General features: G+C 36.1%; 1 protein-coding gene across 2 annotated transcripts; it reads right to left on the bottom strand.

Annotated features, from left to right (window-relative positions):
• Nucleotides 1-1,122: 1,122 nt before the first annotated feature.
• COPS2 (COP9 signalosome subunit 2) lies at nt 1,123-23,034 on the bottom strand. 2 transcript variants are annotated; one of them, XM_068410003.1, is made up of 13 exons: nt 22,827-23,034; nt 13,479-13,592; nt 12,342-12,419; nt 11,611-11,736; nt 10,115-10,225; nt 9,921-9,998; nt 8,900-9,074; nt 8,153-8,331; nt 7,979-8,031; nt 5,699-5,796; nt 3,771-3,853; nt 2,663-2,721; nt 1,123-1,878 (listed from the first exon to the last, which is right to left on the bottom strand). In XM_068410003.1, the coding sequence occupies exons 1-13, from the start codon at nt 22,878-22,880 to the stop codon at nt 1,734-1,736; spliced, it is 1,353 nt and encodes a 450-aa protein (XP_068266104.1). In that variant the 5' UTR covers nt 22,881-23,034; the 3' UTR covers nt 1,123-1,733. The 2 variants fall into 2 exon arrangements, with proteins under 2 accessions (XP_068266104.1, XP_068266105.1); XM_068410004.1 differs by having other exon boundaries at nt 10,115-10,204; nt 22,827-23,033.
• Between the last annotated feature and the right edge of the window lie 341 nt (nt 23,035-23,375).

Raw genomic sequence — 23,375 nt, forward strand, 5'->3', positions numbered from 1 at the left:
CTGCTACTCATGCAACACATGAAGTTCTATTGTGTAAATACTAGGAAAAAAAAAAATCACTTGCTTTGACAACTGAAGAGCAAAATAATTTTCTAAGGGACATAACTATCCTTCAGATGAAAGTTAATTTTATCCTCTTCAATTATACACTGTTACCGATTTAAATCCTGCCCTAGAACATTGAGTTTGCCACGCTGTCTTGCATGTATATGATGGACATGTGTCATTTATTAGGCTTTTCCATTATTTTTGGGGTGATGTTAATAGCTCTACATGTGTATATTTCCTTCTACTATAACAATGACTGTGTGTGGCACTGCTTTGTGCACCATTACACCATACCCTCAGTTTTAAAATGGAATATTTGCAGTTATGGAAGAAGTGACTCCACAAAATTCCTTCTAGATTTCCAAGACCTGCAAGAGAATTTTTCTGTCAGCTCCAGACAAGCTGCTACAGGAAGAAAAGTTGCTGTGGTCAACACTGCAGCTCTGTATTTTAAATGGATCTGATGATCCCAAAACCTTAGGACATGAAAGGCACGTGCCTACTGCGTGACAGGACTTGAGGACTTGGAGCTCTGAAGCAACTACAATACAATCAAACGTTTGGGACAGAACAGGTTCCATTATTACTGAGGACACTGTACTTGGTCCCCACTCTATACACACAGTGTCTTTTTATATACACTGAATTTGGTCAAAAAGACCACAGATGAGGCAAAGAGAGATAACAATCAGGGTCTGCATTTCTGTTCCCAGGATACTCCTTGGCAAACCTGTATTCTTGAAGTACCAAAATAAAAAAACAGGTATATTCCTGAGAAATGCCAAATACCCACCAACATCAACTGGACAGGACTGATAATAGTTTGGTATGTTGCAAGATAAAAGTCAGTTAGTAAGACTGCTAAATGTCACCTTTTAAACTCTCTGGTATTTATGTTTAACTATGTCAAGGGGAAAAAAAAAAATAAATCAACAGCACACATACCAAGGTTTAGACTTAAAATCTGCATATTGTCCTTCATAAGTGAGGTGAGGATGAAGTAATACCTATTTTCTTTTAAAAATAACAAAAGTAAAAATCAAGTATAATGAAAGCACATCAAGAAACAAACTGTACAATTTCTGAACTGCACTGTTTATTTTGCTGCTTGAAACCTAAGTGACAGTATGCCACTATAATTATGGGGTTTCTTCTAAACCTTTACTACACTGCAGGTACAGAAATATACGGACACATTTTTGGAGAACTGACATTTTGCAAAATGCAGCAAACATTTCAATTTATACATGAGAAAAGGAAGTGTTCAAAAGGGTATGCATTTCAAGTTATTGCAGGTTATTTCTGTGAGAGAATTTCTGCAGGTAAAACATGTTTAAATTTAACCAACAGTAACGTGTCAGTGTATTTAAAATCATGACAAAAATCTTCCCTCTGGTCATTAATTGCCCTTTGACAAATTACTAGGATGTTGTATGTTTAGGGCAAGATGTCAATACAGCATAAATCCCGTGGCATTTTGGTTTTCTTCTGGAGATTAAAGCTGTTTTTTTCTTGGGATAAATGCAGCAGCAAAACACAAACCAGCTGATCAAAAAAGCACTTCTGCCATAACTCCAATAATTTCAGGGCACACCAACCGACAGTAGTTTTGCCATTCCCAGTTCTTTTAAGGTTTACATCACTGCACTGTTGCCTTAAGTACGTTTGTAAAAGCTTGTTTTCTGTTAGGCCAGCTTGCTGACTACAGCCTGGTTGAGAGAATTTAGTTGGTTGGTCCATTTATCTAACGCAGTATACCGTGCACCACCTCTCTTCTGATGATCCAGTTCCAAGAGCTGGTTGACTTGATCGATTCGGCCATGTATAGTGCTAGAAGTAAATAAATAAATAACTATAAATTGCTAATCCACATGGAAATAGGAGCTAACAATAAATCAGAGGTAAAATAAGAGGTCTTCTTACATAAGAGACACGATGTCCAATTCAGGATTCAGCACTTTTAGAATATACTGTCCTGGGCAGTACTGCCTATTCAGTTGTCATCATGATTGGAAATCAAATGAACTAATTAATTGGGCAATGCATATATTATCTCCCTAGCTGTGACACACATATAAAGTCTGAAGCAATATGAGGTAAACAGTTCTTGAAAGGCAAGGAATCATGAAATATGGAGATTTATGTAAAAAGAAATTAAAATGTAAACCCATGTATGGATTGTATTTTCCTAGTAGATATAACAAGTTACCCTCCAAAAAAAGATTTTACAAATTGTAAAGTTTTTCCGGTCAAGGAGAGCAGACTACTGATCTGTCAACTTGAAAATGTACTCGAAAATATACATGGGTATAAGCAGCAATTACTAAGAATAATAATTTTCATAATTTTATAATAATTCAAGTAATTTATTACATAATTCAAAATTAAAGTAAAAACATGCCACTCATGTCTCTCTATCATTTTCTTGGCTCACATCTTACGAATATACTTCACTGCTCATAAGCCAAGCAAATCCAAAGTCAGCACCATTACCTTTCGGTTCTAGAACCAACCAGTATTGTCACAATGCACAAAAATATTGTTTTGCTGTTTCTTGTATACTTTGATTATTTTAAAGTAATCAAAGATCAGTAATCAAGAATAAAGTACATACTTATCCAATATGCACTGCACAAGCAAGCTTTCCACATCCGCTACATCTATGTTTAACTCCTAAAAGAAAAAGAAAACTCATTAAACTGCTACTCTTTTTTGCAACATTAAATCCTTCCAAACTTTATTTTCATATACAGAATTTGGTTTCATTTCTATTTCTTACTCTTCAAAAGAATCAATTCAATAATGATCTACCAAGCAAAAGAACTCCATCCAAAGTATATATGCCCAATGATCAATAGATGAGTAACCTCTCAGAAAAGGCTGAAGAAGCTAAAGAAAAATTTTTGGAAGCTCCAGAAATGAGTTCCTTTGTTGACTTCCTGAAAAAAAAAACCCACCACACTAAAAAAAAAAAAAAAACAGGAAATAAAATAAGGCCATAAATATCAGAAAAGAATGGGTCTGTATTCAAAACCATTTAGAGGGCTAACTGCATCTTCTGGCTCAAGCAAGTTCTACAAATGTTAAGGATAGCCTAAAAAAAGCATACAGTTTTAAAGATAATTTAAGCATAAAAAATAGGCATCTCTAATACGTCATTATATATTTTGGAATGCTCTGAATTTTTGCAAGAAAAATCACAGACTCATAGGAGATGGAAGTAATCATCTATTGTCACAGGGTTTTGATTTTGTTCTTTCCAGATTAGGAAACGAAATCAGTGATTCTAGTACTATAGTCGGTTTGTTCTATTACCACAGTTTTGTAACTCGTACAACACACATATTTGAAGATATCTTTTGAACAAAAGAAATTAAAATTTGGATTTTTATGTTCATAATATTTATGTTCATAATTACATTTTGAATTATACAAATTTAACTTGTTATATTTCTCTTCAGAAAAGTGATTTTCTACACCAAGTAGAATATGGTAATTGAATATTTTAGAAGTACATCATAGTACATATTATAAAAAGCATTGGGACGACACCTGAAATTTACATTTTCGCACTGCAAAGCTGCCAGCAGTGCATCAGTACTACTTTATGGTTTAGATTGTATTTTAGATGTTCTATTTCTGGAAGCACTGTATTTATTTAAGAGCTTTTATTCACAATTAATCATTTACTTAAGCAAATGCAAGGCTCCACTGACACATACCTTAGAAATAAAAGGAATATGTATTCTTGTGTAAGGCTTAATTAATTTTATAAGCACTTGTGTTCTGATGTTTCGCAAAAGCTCTGTAAGAGAAGAAAAAATAGATAGTGTAAAAACAACAGTACTGAAATAAAGATGCAATACAGCTCCATATAGGAAGATATCCTAAACACCATGATCTTCTAAGGTAGTAATTCAATGAGGTGAGGAAGCCCAGCAAAACAAAGGGACTCTCTTTTTCCAAGGATCCAAGCAATACGTAACTTTGAAGGTGGACAGATAGAGTTGAAAACCGTTTAAACATGGAACAACGTATTCCCTGGCAAAAATTTAAATTATTCAAACTAACTGGATCAATCATACAGATTATTGCATGGTATGTCTGCCCCTCTAATTTATGGCTAGAATGCTTGCCTTATGCAAAAGTGAAAAGAGGTATTCTTAAGGCTCTGAAACTTAAGTTTGAGTGCATTTAACTTCATGGGGAATATTCACATTTTAAATTAAAAGATCAGGGACTAATGGTGTAACTATGATGAGGAACTAATGAAGAAGTACAAAACAGAGTCTGCATGAAGTGGCTGATTTTGCTTACATAACATAGTGCAGCCGTTGTTTTAGAAATGTTTTAGAATCCATTATTAAAGATTGGATAAAATTTGGATAAAATTAAAGCATAAATTACAACTGTAAATTAGAAATCTAGATCCATTTTTACCTAACTAGTGACACAAGGACTGTTTATATAATGAAAAAATAATACTGAAGACTAGATTACATATCTCAATAACACTAAGGAGATTAAAACAATGAGGCAAGGTATGTAAACATTATAACCACAAACACACATTCTTTATCACTACAGAGTGAAAAAGATGAGAATGTCTTTTTTTCCCCTGCATATCACTAGCAGACTATTATCATATAAGGGGTGAAACTCAAATTCTCTTCAATCCTTTGATTCAGCTGTTCTCCTTCTCTTGCTTTCCAGTTGTCATACTTTCTTCCGTAAGCATCCATCTCATTTCACAGTGTCCCTACAAGACTTTGAAGCTTACCAGTAGTCGACATGTAACAGCAGTAGAGGGGTTATATTTAGTTTCCCCTGCTGTTTGCCATGTTCTCTTTTACAAACAAGAAGTGCAAGAAAACCAGGTCTCTGGATTTAACTCTTTTCTTTCATGTAACTATCTAGCTAAATGATCTTGCAATGCCACACTAAGCCCTACTCTTGATGAAAACAGTAGTTATCTGAGAAACTGGACACTATATTCAAGTGAAGAGACTTTTAAATTCTCAGACACATGACAAATGCAAGGGGTAACTTTATTTTGTCATGTTAATGGAATGGAAGGGCATATGTTAGTGTGTTCTCCTGTTTTATTAAGTATAGGTACTATAAATCCAAACATTATTTTCAACATGCACATTAGAATTATGTATCTTGTTACATGTTGTATTACTATACATTTATTAATGCAACCTTCATTACATTGTCTACATATTTTGTCTTTAATCTGAAGCAGAAAATTAACTTTATAAACTAGCAAACATCTAACTGTTGAGACTGACACAAACAACTTTACAAGTAAGGATTGCCCGCATTTAATCCTTCCAATGGAAAAAAACACACCACTCAAAATATTCAGTGCCTAACACCATCGTAGATATTATCTTAGAATATCCACTCTTGTGAGAACTTTTTCCATCATTCCTGCAATTCTTCGCAGTCATTCTACATGGTTAGATGCATATCTGCATGTCGGCCTTGACCAACTTCTAAAGAACTTGGAAACAGTAAAGGAATCGTCCACAAGAAACTACAAAGAAGTCTCATTCTGCCAAGAAGAAAAATAAACCGGGGCAGGGAGGACGACTACTACCAAGTAGTGGAAAAAAAAAAGGATTAAAATAGCCTGCAAAAATACCTTCAATGTGCTCCCTTATGAAGGGATCGTCCATGATGTTGCTGTGATTTGTTTTCAGAATCTTCTCAAATTCAGTGATGTCATTATTCTGATAGGCACTTCAGAAAAAAGAAGAGACTGAATTATTATTTTTAAAAGTTAAAAAGACTCATAAGACTGTGTTCTACATATTCTAAAAAAAACCCTGTATTAAGTGTTGGTGGCAAATAATTATATTCAGAACCTTTATAAGGAAAAACTATTTCAAGATTAGAGGCAACAGAAATTACCTTTCTATTTCGATTTTAGTAGCACTTACAAAAGTTTAGAATGAACATTTAGTTATTCCACAAGTGCACTCTAGTTTCAAAACTGTCTTAAGCTGAATTATAAAATTATGAATTATAAAAATACTGGAAGATGGAAGAAATCCTGACTTCCAGGATTAACCATCAGTAATTCTGGCATAATATTACTTTTTAGATTTTTATTTATAGCTTATTTTTAGTATATATATATATAGTTTAACTAGTCCATCTTGTTATTTGAGAAAGGATTACAAAAAGAAGGTGGGTTTAGACACCTATTGCTCAGTAGTTGCACCACAGCATTTTTTAAAGGTAAGAGCTGTAACCACTGAAATAAGACCTTTTTCTTGAAATAGAATGGTTTTACAATTCAAGTCTTATCATCTTTTCTTACAAGAACCGTCAGCTGTCATAGGGACTATCTACTAACTAATCAAACTTACACAGCAATTTAGTTATATTAAGCTACAGGCTATCAATATTTAACCTGAAAGACATAGTGTTCAATACATGCTTTCAGCTTCTGTTTAATACTAACATCAAATATTTTAAAAACAACATCTATTTTTCCTTCATAGTCTCTGTACATTTTCAAATGTCAAACTGGTCAAAAAAGAGTCATCCTTTATTATCAGTAAAAGGGGCAAGAAAAAGACCTGTTAAATTTAAGGTGCAACTTGAGGAGTTTATAAATGGAGTTGGAATACAGTGGAATGGACTGTATCACATGGAACCAGTAAATTTTACTTCACAATTAAAAGGAATTTCAGTTAAGTATATTCTATTGTTTATTCCAGAAGTATCTTTTTATTATATGTAAAACATTCAAGTTTCCAATGTAGAGTATAGGAAGAATTAAAACATAATTGTAATCTTTGGAATTGATTTTATCTTCTGCATATTTCTTACCTACACTGCTTTAATTGCATTATTAGTTTTAAAGAAGCAGTTATACTCAAATGTCAAGATAAAAGATATAAATTAGGAATATGAATAAAAATCAGATTGGGTAAGGCCATCTGGAGTTCCTTCTGCCTCAAATTCACATGAAACTATGACAATGAAGTAGAAAAGACATGTCTAAACTGGAATTATTGGAAATAGTCCCTTAATAAACTGACAAATCATTTATTCATCATTATGTCAATAATAAATGAACATCCTCACTTTCAGAAACAATTTGTATGCATACAATGGTGCAGCACCATAGCAGTAGAAGAGCAAGGTTTGTTCCGACATGAGATCAACTCTGTATTTCAAAATGTGAGCAGCCATTACTTCTTACGTAATGAAAAGGTGGGGAAAGTTTTCCTATGCATTGTTCATTTTTTTTTTTACTTTATAAAGCAAAGGCAGGATAGAGTGGATGGAACAGGTTAGCTTCACAGCACAGTATACAAAAACTGCCTCAGTTCAATTTATTTTGCCTGATGATCTTAATACCCTAAAAGTTCTCACATCACAGTTACCCCTAAGAGGTAATGAAGCTTTCTTTTGATTTTCACTTATATTTGAAGGATAGGGGAGATCAATTGAGTGTTCAGTTTCATATTCCTAAATTATGAACTTCCTTTAGTAATCATGACATATCTATGCATCCAATTATTCTATTGGCTTTGGTAGGAGATGTCAGTCATCCCAGTTTCTCATATATAATCAGCCAAACCCTAAAGACCAGTTGCAGTACAAGGTGGGACAATTCTATTTCAGGGAAGAAATGAGGTTTTTGCCACTGCAGAAGAAATTCACTAGAGTAGAAGATAACAGCATGTTTCTGTACCCCTACCTGGTACAGAATAGATACTTATCCTGGTATGTCATAGTAAATAAAAGTTTAAGAAAAACAAACAGTCTACAAATATTTACCTAATATTTATGAAGTAAGTGTGTTAGCTGTGCAGAGAAAAGTCACCGCTAAAAATATTCCACTTCTGGTTTGGACACCACATCTTTTTATTTTTTGTTCTCTTCTCCAGAAAAATTTAAATCTTACCTTACTAAATTCGTCATTGCTAGAATCTCTGGATCATTTTTGTATGGTTTAGCCTACACAGAACAGAAAGCACAATATGCATGTTTGGATTTTAAAAATTTTTTTCCATTTTTGTCTTTTGGGTAATTTCCCTATCAATTCGGGGGACAGGGGGCAGAGAGAAAAAAAACATACCTCCTGAGAGTCAAATGGATTTATTCCAGATTTCATGAGCATGTTTGCTAAGACCAAATATTTTAAGCAAGTGGTTCTTCTGGGGCTCCCTGATTCATCATAATTCTTGAACGCTTCAAAAAAATCAGTATGTGCCTTTTCAAACTCTCCTTCTCTTAAGTGCATTTTGCCTCCACATTCTGAAAAGAAAACACAGATGAAGAGAAAAGGAGCACTGCATGCTTGCTGCTGACTACAATAATTGTACTCAGAAGTTCCACGCTATTTCTAAATAGATTACTGAAATATTTTCAGGAGTCTTTTCATTCTCTGAAATTGCTAGGAAAAAAAAAGCACATACAGCATTGCCGTTTGAATAAACCCATTCCAAAGAAGAAAAAACAAAACCCAACCCACACCATAAATCTAAAAGAACACTAATCCTCACAGCCAATAATTATTTTAACCTTATTTTAAAAAACTGTAAAAACTGAAATGGAATTTATCTCCATTTCAAAGGCAATGGACTTCCTATATTTATGGATTTTTCCCTATCTGTTGAGCAAAACCACACAGAAAAATTGAGAAATTAAATGATGTGACTGTAGCCACTGCATTAGTAGTCCTTTATTCACATACAGTTTGTCTTCCTCTGAATCTACAGGATCCTGTCTTTATAGTTGGAACTGGAAAAGACATTAATTATCAGATTTTCATAAAACTAATCTATGCAACAGTAGTTATATGAAAAATTCAAGATTAACTTGCCTCTGATAACTCCCATGATCAGTGGATGAGGAATGGCTGACTTGATGTGCAATGACTGTTCATATAGTGCTTTAAGTTTTTTGTTATTTTTCTGTGCTGTATACATTTGAATTTCCAAAGCATAGATTTCCAATAGTTGAGTACCTTTTTTTAGATCATCTTCCCCATCATCAGTCTAGGATAGATTAAGTAATAAATACTGTGAAATTTCAAGAGAACAGTGATTTCAGTTTTATACTAGTAAAAAAATTATTACCAAATACTCTCAGTAATTTCTTGTCAGAAATAAGGATATTCCTAAAATTTTAAAATTTTGATATAACTATTAACACAAAACATAATATTCAAAGAATCTTATCACAGGCCAAGTTCTGAAGCCCTTTATTTAAAAAGTCAGGATTTTTGTTTAATGAAATGTTTTTCTCAGAACTTTGCCCTTTATTCTTTTTCACTTTCCTTAAACCACATTCTAAGTATATAAATGCAATAACTGACACATATACATATATATATATATATAGATAATACATACGACTCTTCTGCTGCCTATAACAGAACCATTTCCCAGATATTTGTAACCCATTTTCCACGCTGGAGGAAGAAAAGGGGACACAAACAAGCACAGCAGGCTGCATGGCTATTTTTTTTCCCCCGTTCCAAATGGAAAAGTAACAACTGCACTTTTGGTTTTGAGCAAAGCTCACCTGGAATCTTCCCTATATTTTAAAATAAATGTCTGTGCATTATAGATTATTTATATGTGCTTCTCATCCTTGTATCTGACTAAAAGTCCACGTAATCAGCAGCTGTGAATAATTTTTTAAAAATCATCTTTAAGCAAGGAATAAAACACATTTTTTATTCATGTTATCAAACAGATAACAAATTGAAGCAGGCACAGTATTTCTTCCCTCTGTACTAAAGCTCTGCAACATGCCTCAAAGGCCAACAACAGACGTAAAAAAAAAAAAAAAAGTCAATGTTGTTTACTAAGCTACAGTGATTTAGAATATAGAGGTACCTGGCATGACTGATGCAGCTGACGCAAAATTTTTTGTAACTTTCCATATTCTTCTCGTTCTAAATATAATTTGCCAAGCTGTAATGAAAAAAAAGTTTAAGTACTAAGGTCTATTAAGATTTCACAATTATCATTTATGAGTTAGCTGAAGATGTCACAAACAAAAGCAAAAAACGGCAATTTATATGTTTTACCTTTGTGTTTGTCTTAAACCACAATCTATCATTCTTAGCATCTTTCAGAGCTTCAAGTGTTGTTTCGTAGAATTCCTGAAGCAAATCCATCTGACATAAAAAATCAGAATTCTATAATTGTAAACAGCAAATTTGTACCTGTTAATAAAGTCAATCTGAGCAAACTAAAAGTGCATGCTTGAACTTCAAAATAAGAAAGGTATCTGCATCTTATCAAATGTCTGCTTTTAAATTGTAAAGAGCTTCTAAAGTAACAAAACTAAATACACTTGCTTTTCTTATATTAAATAGATATAATTAAAAAGTATTCACATTTTAAGATTTGCAACCATCTATCATGCTAGTAAAAAATGAAACCTTATACAAGCCCATCTTATATAACCAAGTAATAAAATTCTTATGTTGTGTAACAAAAGACAAACACAGGCAACATTGCTCCTACTTAAAAGAAGAAAAACAAAAGTAATTTACACATCAAAAAGAAAATATGATTGACAAAGAGAGAGAAATGGTCAAAGGAAAAGACGCTTTCTCCTTTCTATACTACTAAAGCTGTGTGAAAGAAAGCTCTTGAGCACATCAAACCATGTCTTTGCATAAAATCTGAAAATACAACATCCAGAACAGAAATCAAGGTGCTGAGTGTGACCTTTAATAAAGGTTCTACAGAGAATGCATTAGTATTGTTGATGGCCATTGTTCTTTTGGGGATACCAGATCTGTGGCTATATGTCAAGTTAACATTTCCAGATTGTCCCTGCAGGTCTGGCTCCAACCGCATTTAGACCAAACACACTGACCTCTGCCAACAAGGTATAGTCTAAAGACAGTCCTTTAGACCTTAAAAGTAAACCATCATTCAACTATTAAACTTTCATTTCCTATGAGTGGCAGGACAGGAAGGATTGTGATAATGACAGAGGAGTCACCACTAAAAAGACCAGTGACCCTCCATATGCAGGTGCTACTTCCAGGTAGGCAGTTAGGGGAGCCTTCTACTCTCTGTAAAGCTTCTACAACACCACAAAAGAAAAGGAGCTGGCCTGTGTATCTATGAACATGTACCTAGCTTGCACAGTACACTCAAAGACAGGCAGTATTTAACACCAACACTTCATTGCACAGTTTTTCAAAGGTTCCCCTCTTCCCCCAAAGTAAAAAAAAAAGTATCGTTTTGTTACAAATTATATTTGAGAAGGCACTTATAGTGTGTAGCTACTATGCTAAAAAAAAAAAGTATTTACTTTACTTATTAGCATAGAAATACCAGGTAAATATTGACAAAAAAAGACAAATTTATGAAAAGTTATGTGTTGATAGAATCCATTAAACGTGGGAAATATATTTTAACATACAACAACAAATTAATACTGCAAATGTTCTCTATTAAGATCAAAAGACCCAAAATCATACACATAGACTACCATACACAGAAAAGTCCATAGTTAAAAATGCAAAAAAGAAAACCATGAAGATGAAAGAACTGATGATCTAACCTGCTTGGAAGTAGAGATATAATCAAGAATAGAATTAATGGATTTTTCAGAGTAATTCCTTGTAACTGCACTCCGTATGTAGGTCAGTAGCTGTTTATATCTGTTCATCATTTCAGGAAAGTTAGTCTAAAAGAAAAACAAAATTATGTTATAATTTTTGTTTTCATGATTAAAAACTGAGTTACTTCTTGCAAATACACATACAGAAAAGAGAGCATAACAGAAAGACTATGCGTAGTGGTTGCTATTAGGAACTTTTACATCACCACTTTATTCATAAGCAGTAGAATCAGGAATAACTTCAGCAAGACTGCATGGAATAGACATTTAAAATATTTATCTCAATGAAGAAAACAGAGTTGGCTATACAACTATTTGGGAATGGTTGCATATGCAGCATATAAATTTTTCACTGATTTGTTGTAGTGAAGTACACATATATAGAAACATTACTGGTTTCAATGGTGTGACACCTCAGGATAGCAAGGACTGAGCCTCAAACTTTCAGAGAGTATCAGCTGACTACAGCAGCTATTTTGCATCCATTTTGCCTTTGACTTGCAACCACCACATAATTTCCCTGCCATGTCTGTAGTAGCCATTAAAGGCCACAAAAGACAAGTTCTGGCAGATTTAGTTGTCATAGCCATAAATTAGAATAATAACTTAAGATCTCTGGATCAAATACATATTTATACCATTTACTCTCAAGTGATAGCTGTAATTCCTACCAATTTAAAGTTTATTTTAATCATCTGTTTCAGAGCTTTGAATCCCCATTCTCCTTTTTCACCTTCAAGCTCCAAAACCTGAAATAGAAGATTTTTTTAAACAATATTTATCAAGGCTTTATTCAAACTTAAATTGATTTGCATCTTGTTTAAAATGTACATATCCCATACATGCCTTTTCCCCCCACTTTGTTCCTTACAAAGTAATGTTTCACTCTGCCCTGTTCTTCAATTTTCCTCTTTCCTGATATTACTGAGAAAGTTAGTGAGGGGTATGTATCTTACTAGTTTTCACAACTTAGCTAATGTAGGGAGGGTGAATTGTTATTTATAGATTTTTTGTTGTTGTTAACTCCAAACATTAACCTTTCATGCCACTCCATAAATACATATACACAAAAAAGTTGTAACATCCCCTGCAAACTGACTCAACCCACCCCTTGACTAAATTAGTAAAACATTTACACTTCTGAATTACTACAGTTTCTTCATATATCAGAAAGGCTTCAAGGCTTTAATGTAACATAGTTAAGGGAATGGTTTGTAAGTAAAAAAATTCAGAAATTTTTTTAAGTGACGTATATAACACTGTTACATACTATAAGTAAGCTAAGAGATGCAAAAATCTACTTTTTTCTTTAAAAAGTTACATCTAACATATTGCTTTCTGGTGGCAGTGTGCAAACATTAAAAATTTAAAACTGACATGAAGGTGAGAAACTCTGTGTCACTTAGTATTTTGTACATTTAAAGCTTTGGAATCAGCAAACCAAATATATTACATAAGACACCGGGGAAAACGCCATTTCATTTTAAAAAACAACTGGATCTGGCTTCTATAGTTGGGACACGAGAAGACATTTAGGACTGTTTAATTAACTTAGTAAATCCTGAAGATAAAAAAACTCAGTTCTGAGATAAAATAGGACTATTCCATGTCCTATTTATGCTCCCTAAGAATGATCCTGAAAGGCAGTCAGCCACGAGTCTCAGTTGTCCAATTACAAACTTAGCACATTAGTAAGTTAAAATACAAACATTACTCTTAAAATTCCAGAATATAACTCAAATGGTAAGCAAATATTTTAAAATGCGAATTAATACAAAAATAAGAGATAGAATATAAAGACAGAAAACCTTCTGAAAACTGCTTAATGCTGCTTTGGGATCATCTTCCTTCAAAGCTTTGGAATTGTAGTATTGATTTTCCAGATCCACATTTGGTTCAGAATTGCTGTCCTCAGAATATTCCTACATTTTAAGGAACAAAGAAAAAAAAAAACAACAAATAAAAATCAGAGAAAAAAGGAAAGGTTTAGAACCTCTAACACTCTGCTGAAAATAGATAAAATATAGTAAGACATACTGCTCAAACTGACACGGAATGCTTGTGTATTAACAGAAAATCTTCAGTTTTAGAGCATGTAGCAGGTATGGACCCTTACAATGATTTCATCTCTCTCCCATTACTAGGCCAGCCTCACCATCCACCAACACTTGCCTGTCAACAGATTTCTTTCTGGACTAATGACCTCATAGCTCTATACCAACTTTGCCTTTAAGACAAGTATAGACTGTATTATCAAAATTCTGCCAATTTTGGTGTTTAAGGACAGATGCCTAATAGCGTATGTCATTTCTGTATGGGGCAGAGAACATGCTGGCCGCTAGTCTTCTAAAAGGCACTCGATTAGATGACCTTTGCTATCCTCGTAAAAGACTCTGGCTGAGCTGCCACACAAGTAATAATTCAGCAATGGAGGATATAAAACGCTTCCATGAATCTCTCTCTAATCTGCCTTTTTATGCCATAACGATTCATACTTGTCTAAGGAAATTAAAAAAAAGAATAATGACGATAACACCAGCTGCTTCTGTGCTAAGAAGCAGGAGATGATTAAGAAAATGCTAAAGATACTGCCAAAGAGGGTGGGGTGGGGCATAGGCACAATAATTTAATCAAATAATTACCCAGCATGTACACTAGCACCAAACAAATTGAAGAACTTACTTCTACCAATTATTACTTAATTAAAAAAAAAAGTACTGAGGCTTTTTCTGATGAAAAAAACTAAGTATTTTATCTTCTTTTGCTGAAGGACAATGTTGCATCTCTGAATTACAAAACACTAACAAAACTCAAATAATAATTTCATTTGAGGTTTACATGAGTTAAAAGTATTTCACAGAATCTGTTTAAATCCCAAAGTTACTGTCATCAGGGTAACCTTCCCTTGTAATAATATAAACAACACATAGTCAGGTGCCCTTCTTTAAGTTGGAATTTCTTCTTTTACTATACTTCTTCATCAGGCACATTTATTCTTTTGTTCATTCATATATTGCTAATATTAATGGACTCCTCCAAAACCACGGGAAGGAATGAAAAAAAGATGAGGCAAAAGAGAAGTTTTAAATTAGCTCTCTCTTCCCTACAGTGCAAGCAAATTTTTCAAAGTTTAAGTTTTCTGAAGTTTTAATGGAAAAATTAATTATGGGAGCTCACAGTTGGGCCAAATTTTATTAAGCATGGTCCTTGAGACATTTATCCTTCAACCTGCTAATGTCTGTATTTGTTACATGTAGGCAAGTTGCTCAGGTATGTATTTATTTATACTCATATGAAGTATTATTAGTAGTATTTAGTGAGAATCAATGGACTTAAAAGCCTAGTGAATTCCACAAACCTGTTCTCTGAATTCCCAGAGAACTCTAAAACTGAATACTGAAAACTGCAAAGAAAACAGGAAGCAAGTGTCTTATTTCATTGGGCAAACTTTCATTCTGGTTAGCTTGTTTTCATAAATTCTTTTTACCCAATTGATCCAACATCGATGGAGCAGCTACAAGAACGTGCACATGATGTCAACAGCTGTAAGTGTATCAGGCACCTTATGAAGATGTAGGCTGCCAAAGCTTAAACATAGCATTTAAGGTACAAGTAATCAGCTGATGTCTTGTTTATACTAAAGTTGAACAATGGGGAATATTTTTGGCAGAAGTATCTATTTGTAAAGATGAAAGGAAAGCAAACTAAATTAATTCTTTTTATGAAGCAATGTGTTCTGTTAGCCTAAAGCCAGAAACATCTGAATTTTCATCTTAGCTCTGGCAGTGTTTCTGGATGTGGCCTCACGCAGGAAGCCGTTTTTTAAATAATTTTTCTCAATGCTACTTAAATATCCCATAAAGCTATTTTCAGAATAATATTAATACATAATAAAGAGTGTTAAGTCTAGCTATCATTTTTTTTCCTAATGGAAACGCTTTGAAATGCATCAAAGGTAGTGTTTTGTGTTCTCATAGCTATATTTTTCCTTCACTTGATGCCTATTTGCCTCACATTGAATTTAGGATGTTGATATGGACTCAAAGGTCTAAGGGAGATGGGCTTACTGTATACTATCAATGGATAAATGTTTGTCTTGTTTTTAAAGTGTTATCTTACTGTTTTGTTTACATCATAGTCTATTGATTTGTTTTAAAGTGTACATCATTATCAAGTATACTCAATACCATTTTTTTCATTATTGTTATGTCTTAAGTTCATAGACTGTAGGTTTTATAGGGTTTTGTTTGTTTTTTACTAAACTAACAAACAAAATGTAATGTAACGTGCTTACTTTAGAAGACATGTTTAGACTTAATGGCTGTGAAGAAAACTTTAAAACCATGAACTAAGTATGAGATGATGCTGTGAATCTGTAGACAGTAAAATAAAAATCAGCCATGTAGATACTGTATCTTAATTTAAGCATCTGTGCAAATTATGCCAGCGCTGATCAATTCAGAAGGACCGGCACTCCATCTTCTTTTGATGCAGAGATGGCTTAGTGCAGTATGATACAAATGTGAGAACATTCAGCTTTTGCCAAAAGCAAAAAGGAAGAAAGGAAAAGTGTGAAGCTATATCCTCAAAGTTCAAACTAAGAAAAAGATGCATTGCCTTCACAGTATTGAAAACAGAGAAGTTCTTTTAACAATAAATTCAGATACCAAACGCCTAACCTTTCCTCACCCTCATTTTTAATACCCCTGCTTCCTGCCTGAACAACTTCTCCAACTCAACCCCTTTAGGCAGAAAGTTTGTTGCATCAAACAATGCAGTACCAAAATAAAAGTGCACAAAAATTAGGTAGAATATCAGGTTTACAAAAAGGATTTCTACATAACTCAAATAATCTCTACTATACCATCTAGACCTAATATTCTCCATAGTGAAGAACAACCTTAATTATAACTTCAAGATATAAAAGTACCTCTGTGATATACTTTAGCTCCAGCTGATGTAAAAGAAGTAACAGGCCTAAGAATTTTTTTTATTAAGATCTCTGTGATATTTTTTAAATTGACATCAACACTATCAGTACAAATGAACACAACAGAAGTCTGAATACGCAGAACTGATCTTAGAAACCCATTTAGTTCTCCCTTCCTGAGAGGACCAAAAAAAAATGTTTTGGTGGTTTTTTTTTATTATTACTCACGAAATTAGAAAGCCCTGATGCAGCTTTAAAAAAAAAGCAGTTAAAAAAAAGTTAAGACATTATTTAACCATTGCTCCATTGAAAATCTGCAAGTTCTAAATACAGTCAGTTATGAATAATCCAATCCCATCACATCACTTTTTGGGGGAAGAAAAATTACCACACTGACTCAACTGTAATGGAGATAAAACCTCTGATGTAGCTTACTCTGCCTGGAACATCTTTCAAATAATTTTAATAAAAGTTAAATTAGTACCAAGGAACCAATTTGATTTACAAGTCTTTATTACACTATGTATTAAGTTTCCACAAAATTAATTTCATCTAGTAAACAGCTTTAAAACATTAAACCTGAGCTTCTAAAATGAACACACAAAGACAATTCACCCCAGTCAGCTTTAATCATCCTTTTTAGGGCATGGATCCAATCGCAGATTCTCCAGCAGCAAAGGCAGGTTGCGAGCATCTAGCACTCCCTGACCCGCTCTGTTCATTTCTGGTCCTAGCATCTCCTTCCCCCTTCACTGCAGCAATTCAACATTTTATGCTGTATGAGTCCTTGCTGATGGCTGATCCTGCTTGGGTTGAGAGAACAGGCCGGCCAGTGCTTACACAGACGCAGTCCTGAGGCTGGTGAGCTATGGCAGGGGAGGAGGTGACCAGGGACAGTAAGAAAACCAGCTGTGGTTTCAGAAAACTGTAGCAGGAACCTTAGTCAATGTGGTCTCCAGAGGTTATATAGAGCTCTTGAAGCATGGCATCTCTCCTTACAGACAGAATAAGGTACATGAACTTGGAGACTGTAACACTCTATCAGTGACATTTAACGGTAGATTTGTGGTATTCTAGGAGATTACAGTGGCACATTAACCTGGTAAAGTTAAGCATGCACAAAACCAAAGATACAGATATTTTGTGAAAGCTACTGTTGTTTAGTTACTAATTTTCCTGTCTCCTCTCTTGCCTAAAGCACTTCCCTAACCTCTACATCAAAAGCGGAGAGATAATCTAAACTTTTGCTGCTCTGTGTATCATTCACTAGCTGTATAGGAACCAAACTTCTACTTTGCAAACCTTTTTCTAAAAAAAAAGGAAGTAGCTATGTAGAAGATAACGTTCCAGACAAAAGACACAATACAAAGAGTTCTATTTCTGTAGAAATTAATCCTTCAAGGAGCTTGTTAACAACACTTATTACTGTCAATTTTCAATTGCTGGTAATTTTACCAAATTTCAACCATTGGGCTGACTCAAACAATTCCTTTTTTATGAAGTGCAATTCTTTCTGAGAATAAGCCTGGTACAAATTTTATTTTACTTCAGCTAACTTCATTTCATAACCATGGCATTTAGGAGGTCTGCTAACTCTAGGATTTGGAGCGAAGACCTGATATTTTGTAAGATCACTAGTGATGTGGGTTGTGGGGAGGGGGGAGCAGTTTGTTTGGTTTTTTTTTAAAAAAAAGCAACACAAAAATGCCCAAATGAAGCCAACTAAAAAAAAAAGAAAATACCTCCTTAATATATTAATATATTAATATATTAGCTTGCCAGCTAAATTTCTTGAACATTTTATCCACAATGAACATGCACTATTTTCACATAGCTCACACACGCTGGCCACAAAAGCAACCAACAGAACACCATCCAGGCACTAAGTAGAACTTTCTTTGCATTTGCTCTTCCTGGACCACTGGCCCCCAGGCACCAGGACAAAAAGCAAATAACAGTTTCTGTGTGCATTTGCCACTGGTATCCAGGCACATGAATATAAAGAAAGCAATCAGACTGGAATGCAAAAGAGTAAGGAGGAAAAGAACAGAGACAAACGGTGAGAGTAACGAGTGATTTGTGTAAGAAGTCTGCAACCACTCAACCATGCATTAGGAGTCCAGGTTTTCTTTTCCACATTCCAGGTCTCTCTGCTCTTCTGCTCCTACTCGCTAACTCTGCAAGTCATCTAGTCCCTGCTGGCTCACACCAGGGCTGACACCAGGAATAAGAAGTCTGTGAAGCCAGTGATTTGCAATGGGGTCAGTACAGTTCCATGGAAAGGCAGTGCTCTGCCTTTGTTTTTTTTTTTAAGCACAAGTTGGAAGATGCACAGAAATGAGACAGGATGCTGCAGAAAGAAAAAACTGGTATTATGACATGTACAGAGTATCGAAAAGAAGTGCCTTTATCTCCATGAAAATGCATCAATATAAGGTAGGAAAATGTCCCTGTCTACTGATGTGATTGTTTATCAAGTTTGGTAACATATAAAAATTCCTTTTGAAATTGAGTATATTCTTTCCTGTTGGAAAGAAAGAGCAAACCAATTCACATTTACTAAGCTGCCTTTCTGATCGCCTGAAATAAAAAGTAAGCCTGTCTATTTCCTATTATCAACACAGCCTGAAAAGAGAAGCCCTCAGTGATCTGAAGGTATGTTCTCCATACCCAAGCCATGCCAATCCTCGTGAACCTGTAGCCATCTCACCAGCGTGCAAACTGCTGGCTGTTCATTGGAACTGTATACAGCTCTTCTGCTGAAGTCACTGAAATAATACAACTCCATAACATAAAAAGACAAGTTGCTCAGCAAACAGATTAGTCTATCCTTCCCCCAGATTAATTTTAAAGTTGAATTTCAGAACACAGTAAGATGTCTCATTAAGAACACTGCCAATTCCTTATTTAAAACAAAACAAAAAAATCAAGTAGATGTATTACAACAACTGTCAATGTGTTGTCATTGTGCCTGGAAGAATCAATTTCTGGAGAAAGGCTGAGTTTAGTCTCAAAGTCAACTCTAAACATAGCTTTTTGTCTGAGATTGAAAACAAAAATGGAATTTACAATGGTCCTTCCCCCTTCCTCCTTACCGACCCTCAAGCTGAAACTAGTAAAAAGAACCTGGACTAAAATCATATAAGGCACCTAACAGCACCAAACTAGAAATTAAAACTGAGTGGTTTTCATAATGACCAGTAAACATTATTCTGTTCATTGAAGCATAAAGTGGAACAATCCATGTTATAATCAAGGCTGTCACTGTACATTACTAGCAAATTGTGAATCTAGGTCCATCCACCCACAAATAGAAAAGAAATTTTCTCCTGATATCAAGACCTCCAACAGCTAAAGTTAACTTCTATAGGAGTGGCTGAGGTCATTTACATGCAAAACCTTGGCTTTTAACCCAATGAAAAACTAAACAGAAATAGTCAACCACGATCTGTCAGTGGGTAGTCTTCAGTTGTTTAACAGTGTTCTAATTACTCTAATTACACAAAAATCCATGACAAGGCTGGGAGAGAGCTGGGCGTTCAGAATATCTGTTCACAGTTCAGTTCAAGTGCGAAACATTTGCATACTTAAGGAAATGTAACTGACTGGTTCTACATAATCAGCAGGTCAAGAGCACATTTAAAGAGGAACAGCCATAATCACTTCTAATAAAAGCTGACAAATTGAAAACTTTTTTGGGAGTCTTCATACTATTTTTATGGTAGTAGCTACCCTGGGAGACCTGAATCTAGTTTCACCATACTGTATTTTGACAAAATAGCTATTTCTTTTTTTTCATTAACTGTTTCTGTAGTTTCTGCCTCTCCTCCTATTCCTTAAAAAAAATATTCACCAACACTCACATGTGCTTTTTTATTTTGAATTCTGTACTTATCTGAGTATTTTGTCTTGGATCAATTTTTTTTTGCTTCAAACCCTTCTGCAGAAGCCTTTACACTGAACTTAACAACCATGCATCCCCTTCTTAAGTCTTCTCTTAATTCAACTAGATTCATATCAACATGAAAGGAAGAAATCAGGCCCTGTCTTCAGGGCCCTTAACTATTTTCCAAAACAATTTTGCCGAACACTGCAATTACAGTCTCAAGCACATTTGAAAACAACATCCAATCATGGTTTGTTAGTCCAAGAATGCTGAAACTAGTCTAGCTGGAATACCTTTAGTCTTAAATTCTGGGTTTTTTTTTTCCCCATCAGCTATAAATCCAAAATAAATTTTAAAATCTGTTTTATTTAAAGATTTAGCTTAAGTATTATTTGATGCTTTACACGGGAGTTACATACTCAAGAAAAAAAATTCACATGCTACTAATTATTACGAGCAGTATTTTTAAATTTTAGAAAGGTCTGGGCTAGCGGTAATTAATGATGATGAAAATGGTCCAGGAAAAATAATTACAGGGGGTCAAGGTGCTGAAATTTTCCACAAGCAAAGAAGTTTCAGGAAGGTTTTTCCAATGACGAATAAAGTACTTCAGGAAAAGAAACACAGGAAAAAGTGTTAGACCAGCAATTATTCTTGGTGAAAACCGACATAACACATCATGAGCTTAGAGCTGAACTCTTACTCAAATGTATACGTAGGCAGCTGCATTTAAAGATTGAAAAATGTAATGCCAATGGTTTCTCTACATGTCCGGTTCTCATGTTATGGATATTCAACATGAATTCTGCTGTGTTTATTATTCCTTTGACTGTATCACATGGAAAAAGAAACATAGTATTTCAAATGAGGACTTGGATTTCACTGTTAATGAAAATGAATGAAAATTTATTTTGGAACAAACTGGATCAACAAAATATTTTTAATAGCCTCAGTGTATTTTCTTCAGAAAGCTTATTTGTAAGTTTGTGAATTCATTCATGGACTTAAGTGGAAGACTAACAGTTCTTGGAATACTGATACAAGCAGCTCATAAGATTAAGATGACAACGTATGTCAAACAAACACTTTTAAGTGAATTTTAAAAACTCAAAACCAAAACCAGATGCTTTTATTCATAAGTAACAATGATTTTCAAATGATTTGTTAGAAAGCAAGTCTTCCAGAAGCAAGTGTCTGGGGTTTGTCAGTGAAATTGCAGCACTGTAAATACAGGTTTAGCTGAAATTAATAAAATAGAGTCTCAAGTCTCAACCATATGCAGCTTTTTAAAAAAAAATCTCTGTTCTAAAAACCTATGCGAAGTTCAGAAAAGCTAAAAAACAACCAAACAAATCTCAAGCTCCAATATAAGATAAAGGCAATAGAATTACAAATAATTAGAGAGCACAGAAAACATATTTGGTTTCATATATGACAGCTGTTTACTAACCTCCCCCAAGATGGTTTCACTCATTGTAAAAAATTTGATTTTAATAACTTAAAGGAGATTTGTTACATCAAGACAATCCCATTATATTACCAACTCCCCCCTGGTAAATCGTCTGTTGCCAACTGTAAGCAGCATTTTTTTAACTGTAAAAGCTTAGAACAAAACCTGATGTCAAAATGTGACTAGATATAACATGAAAAACCCCAAACCCTGCAATTAAAAACAAACAAAAAACCCCAGACAAACAAAACAGGGCAAAAAGCTCACTAAGACTAGAAAGGTAAAAAGTTGCATCAGAAACCGGCCGTGTGGCCCTTTCTCCTCACTCCCCTTTCTCTTCCCCCCACTTTTTCCTCAGTTTGACGCTCACTCCAGCACACAAGTGACATCTACCCCCGGGGACCTCTTGCAGCCGCGGGTGGGGAGGAGGGCCGACAACTTTATGACTTGACTTCGTGCCCGACACTTCGGCCAGAGGCAAGAGGAGGGAGGCAGGCGGCCCGCCGGAGCTCTCCCCTCACCCTGACCCCTGGGGAAGGCTAACGGGGGCCCAGGCTCGCTGGGCCCGGGGCGGGGGGGCCAGCCCAGGGCCTAGCCAACTTCCCAGGGCCGAAGCTAGCCTGTTTTTAACGCGGAGAGGTGGCAGGGAGCCCGGCGGGGCCTGCTCCGAAAGCAGCACCCGCCCCTCGCAGCCGCTGCCCGCTGCCACCACTCCTCCTCCCCGGGAGGGAAACTCATCCTGTCAGTGCTCCCCCACGGGGCAGCACCCGGCGGGGCTGCTGCTGCGGCGGCGGCGGGCGGCAGACACACCGCGCCAGCACCGGCCGAGGCGGCACCGCTCCCGCGAGGCCCCCCTGGCCGCACCGCGCCGCTGACTCCCCGCGCCCTACCAGGTCGTAGTCCTCTTCATCATCGCACATGAAATCATCCTCTATGTCAGACATCTTGGCCGGAGGACGGGCGGGGGGAGGGGAAGGGGGCCGGGAGAGGGAGGAGGCAGCGGGGACGGCCCCTTCTCCCACAACCCCGCGCGGCGCTGCCCAATGTGGCTCCGCTCCGCCCGGAACCCGCTGCCGCCCGCTCCCCTCCCGCCCCCGGTCCGGGGCACACGGAGCCCAATCCGCGGTGCACCACCGCCGGCTTCCTCTCCCTGCTAGCAACCGGCCCCCAGCAACCGCGGCCCGCGGGCGGGGCCCGCCCTCCGCCTGCCCCGGCGGCCTGTGGAGCGGCGCTGCGGCACCGCCTCGCGCCCTGACGCCGGAGAGGCCTCCCCGGCGGCGCCGCGCCTCGGCGGGGCGCCCGGCAACGGCTCTGCCGCGTCCCGGGCGGGCCGGAGCCCAGGGCGCGCCGTGGTGGCGCCGGGGCCGGTCGCCGTGTATCCGGGTGTGAGCGCTGCCAGTCTTGTGACTGTGCGTCGCTGGATGGCAGGTTCAAAAAGC

Source organism: Nyctibius grandis, chromosome 11 (genome assembly GCF_013368605.1).
Source record: "Nyctibius grandis isolate bNycGra1 chromosome 11, bNycGra1.pri, whole genome shotgun sequence".
Classification (NCBI taxonomy): Eukaryota; Metazoa; Chordata; class Aves; order Nyctibiiformes; family Nyctibiidae; genus Nyctibius; species Nyctibius grandis.

Bases quoted from the DNA above. Each gene is read 5' to 3' on its own strand.
- COPS2 (XM_068410003.1), bottom strand. From the start codon at position 22,880: ATGTCTGACATAGAGGATGATTTCATGTGCGATGATGAAGAGGACTAC. The intron at 9,999-10,114 runs GTAAAACATATA...TTTTCATTACAG, and splicing joins GGTTTAAGACAAACACAAAG to CTTGGCAAATTATATTTAGA. The intron at 3,854-5,698 runs GTATTTTTGCAG...CTTCTCTTACAG, and splicing joins CATAAGGGAGCACATTGAAG to AGCTTTTGCGAAACATCAGA.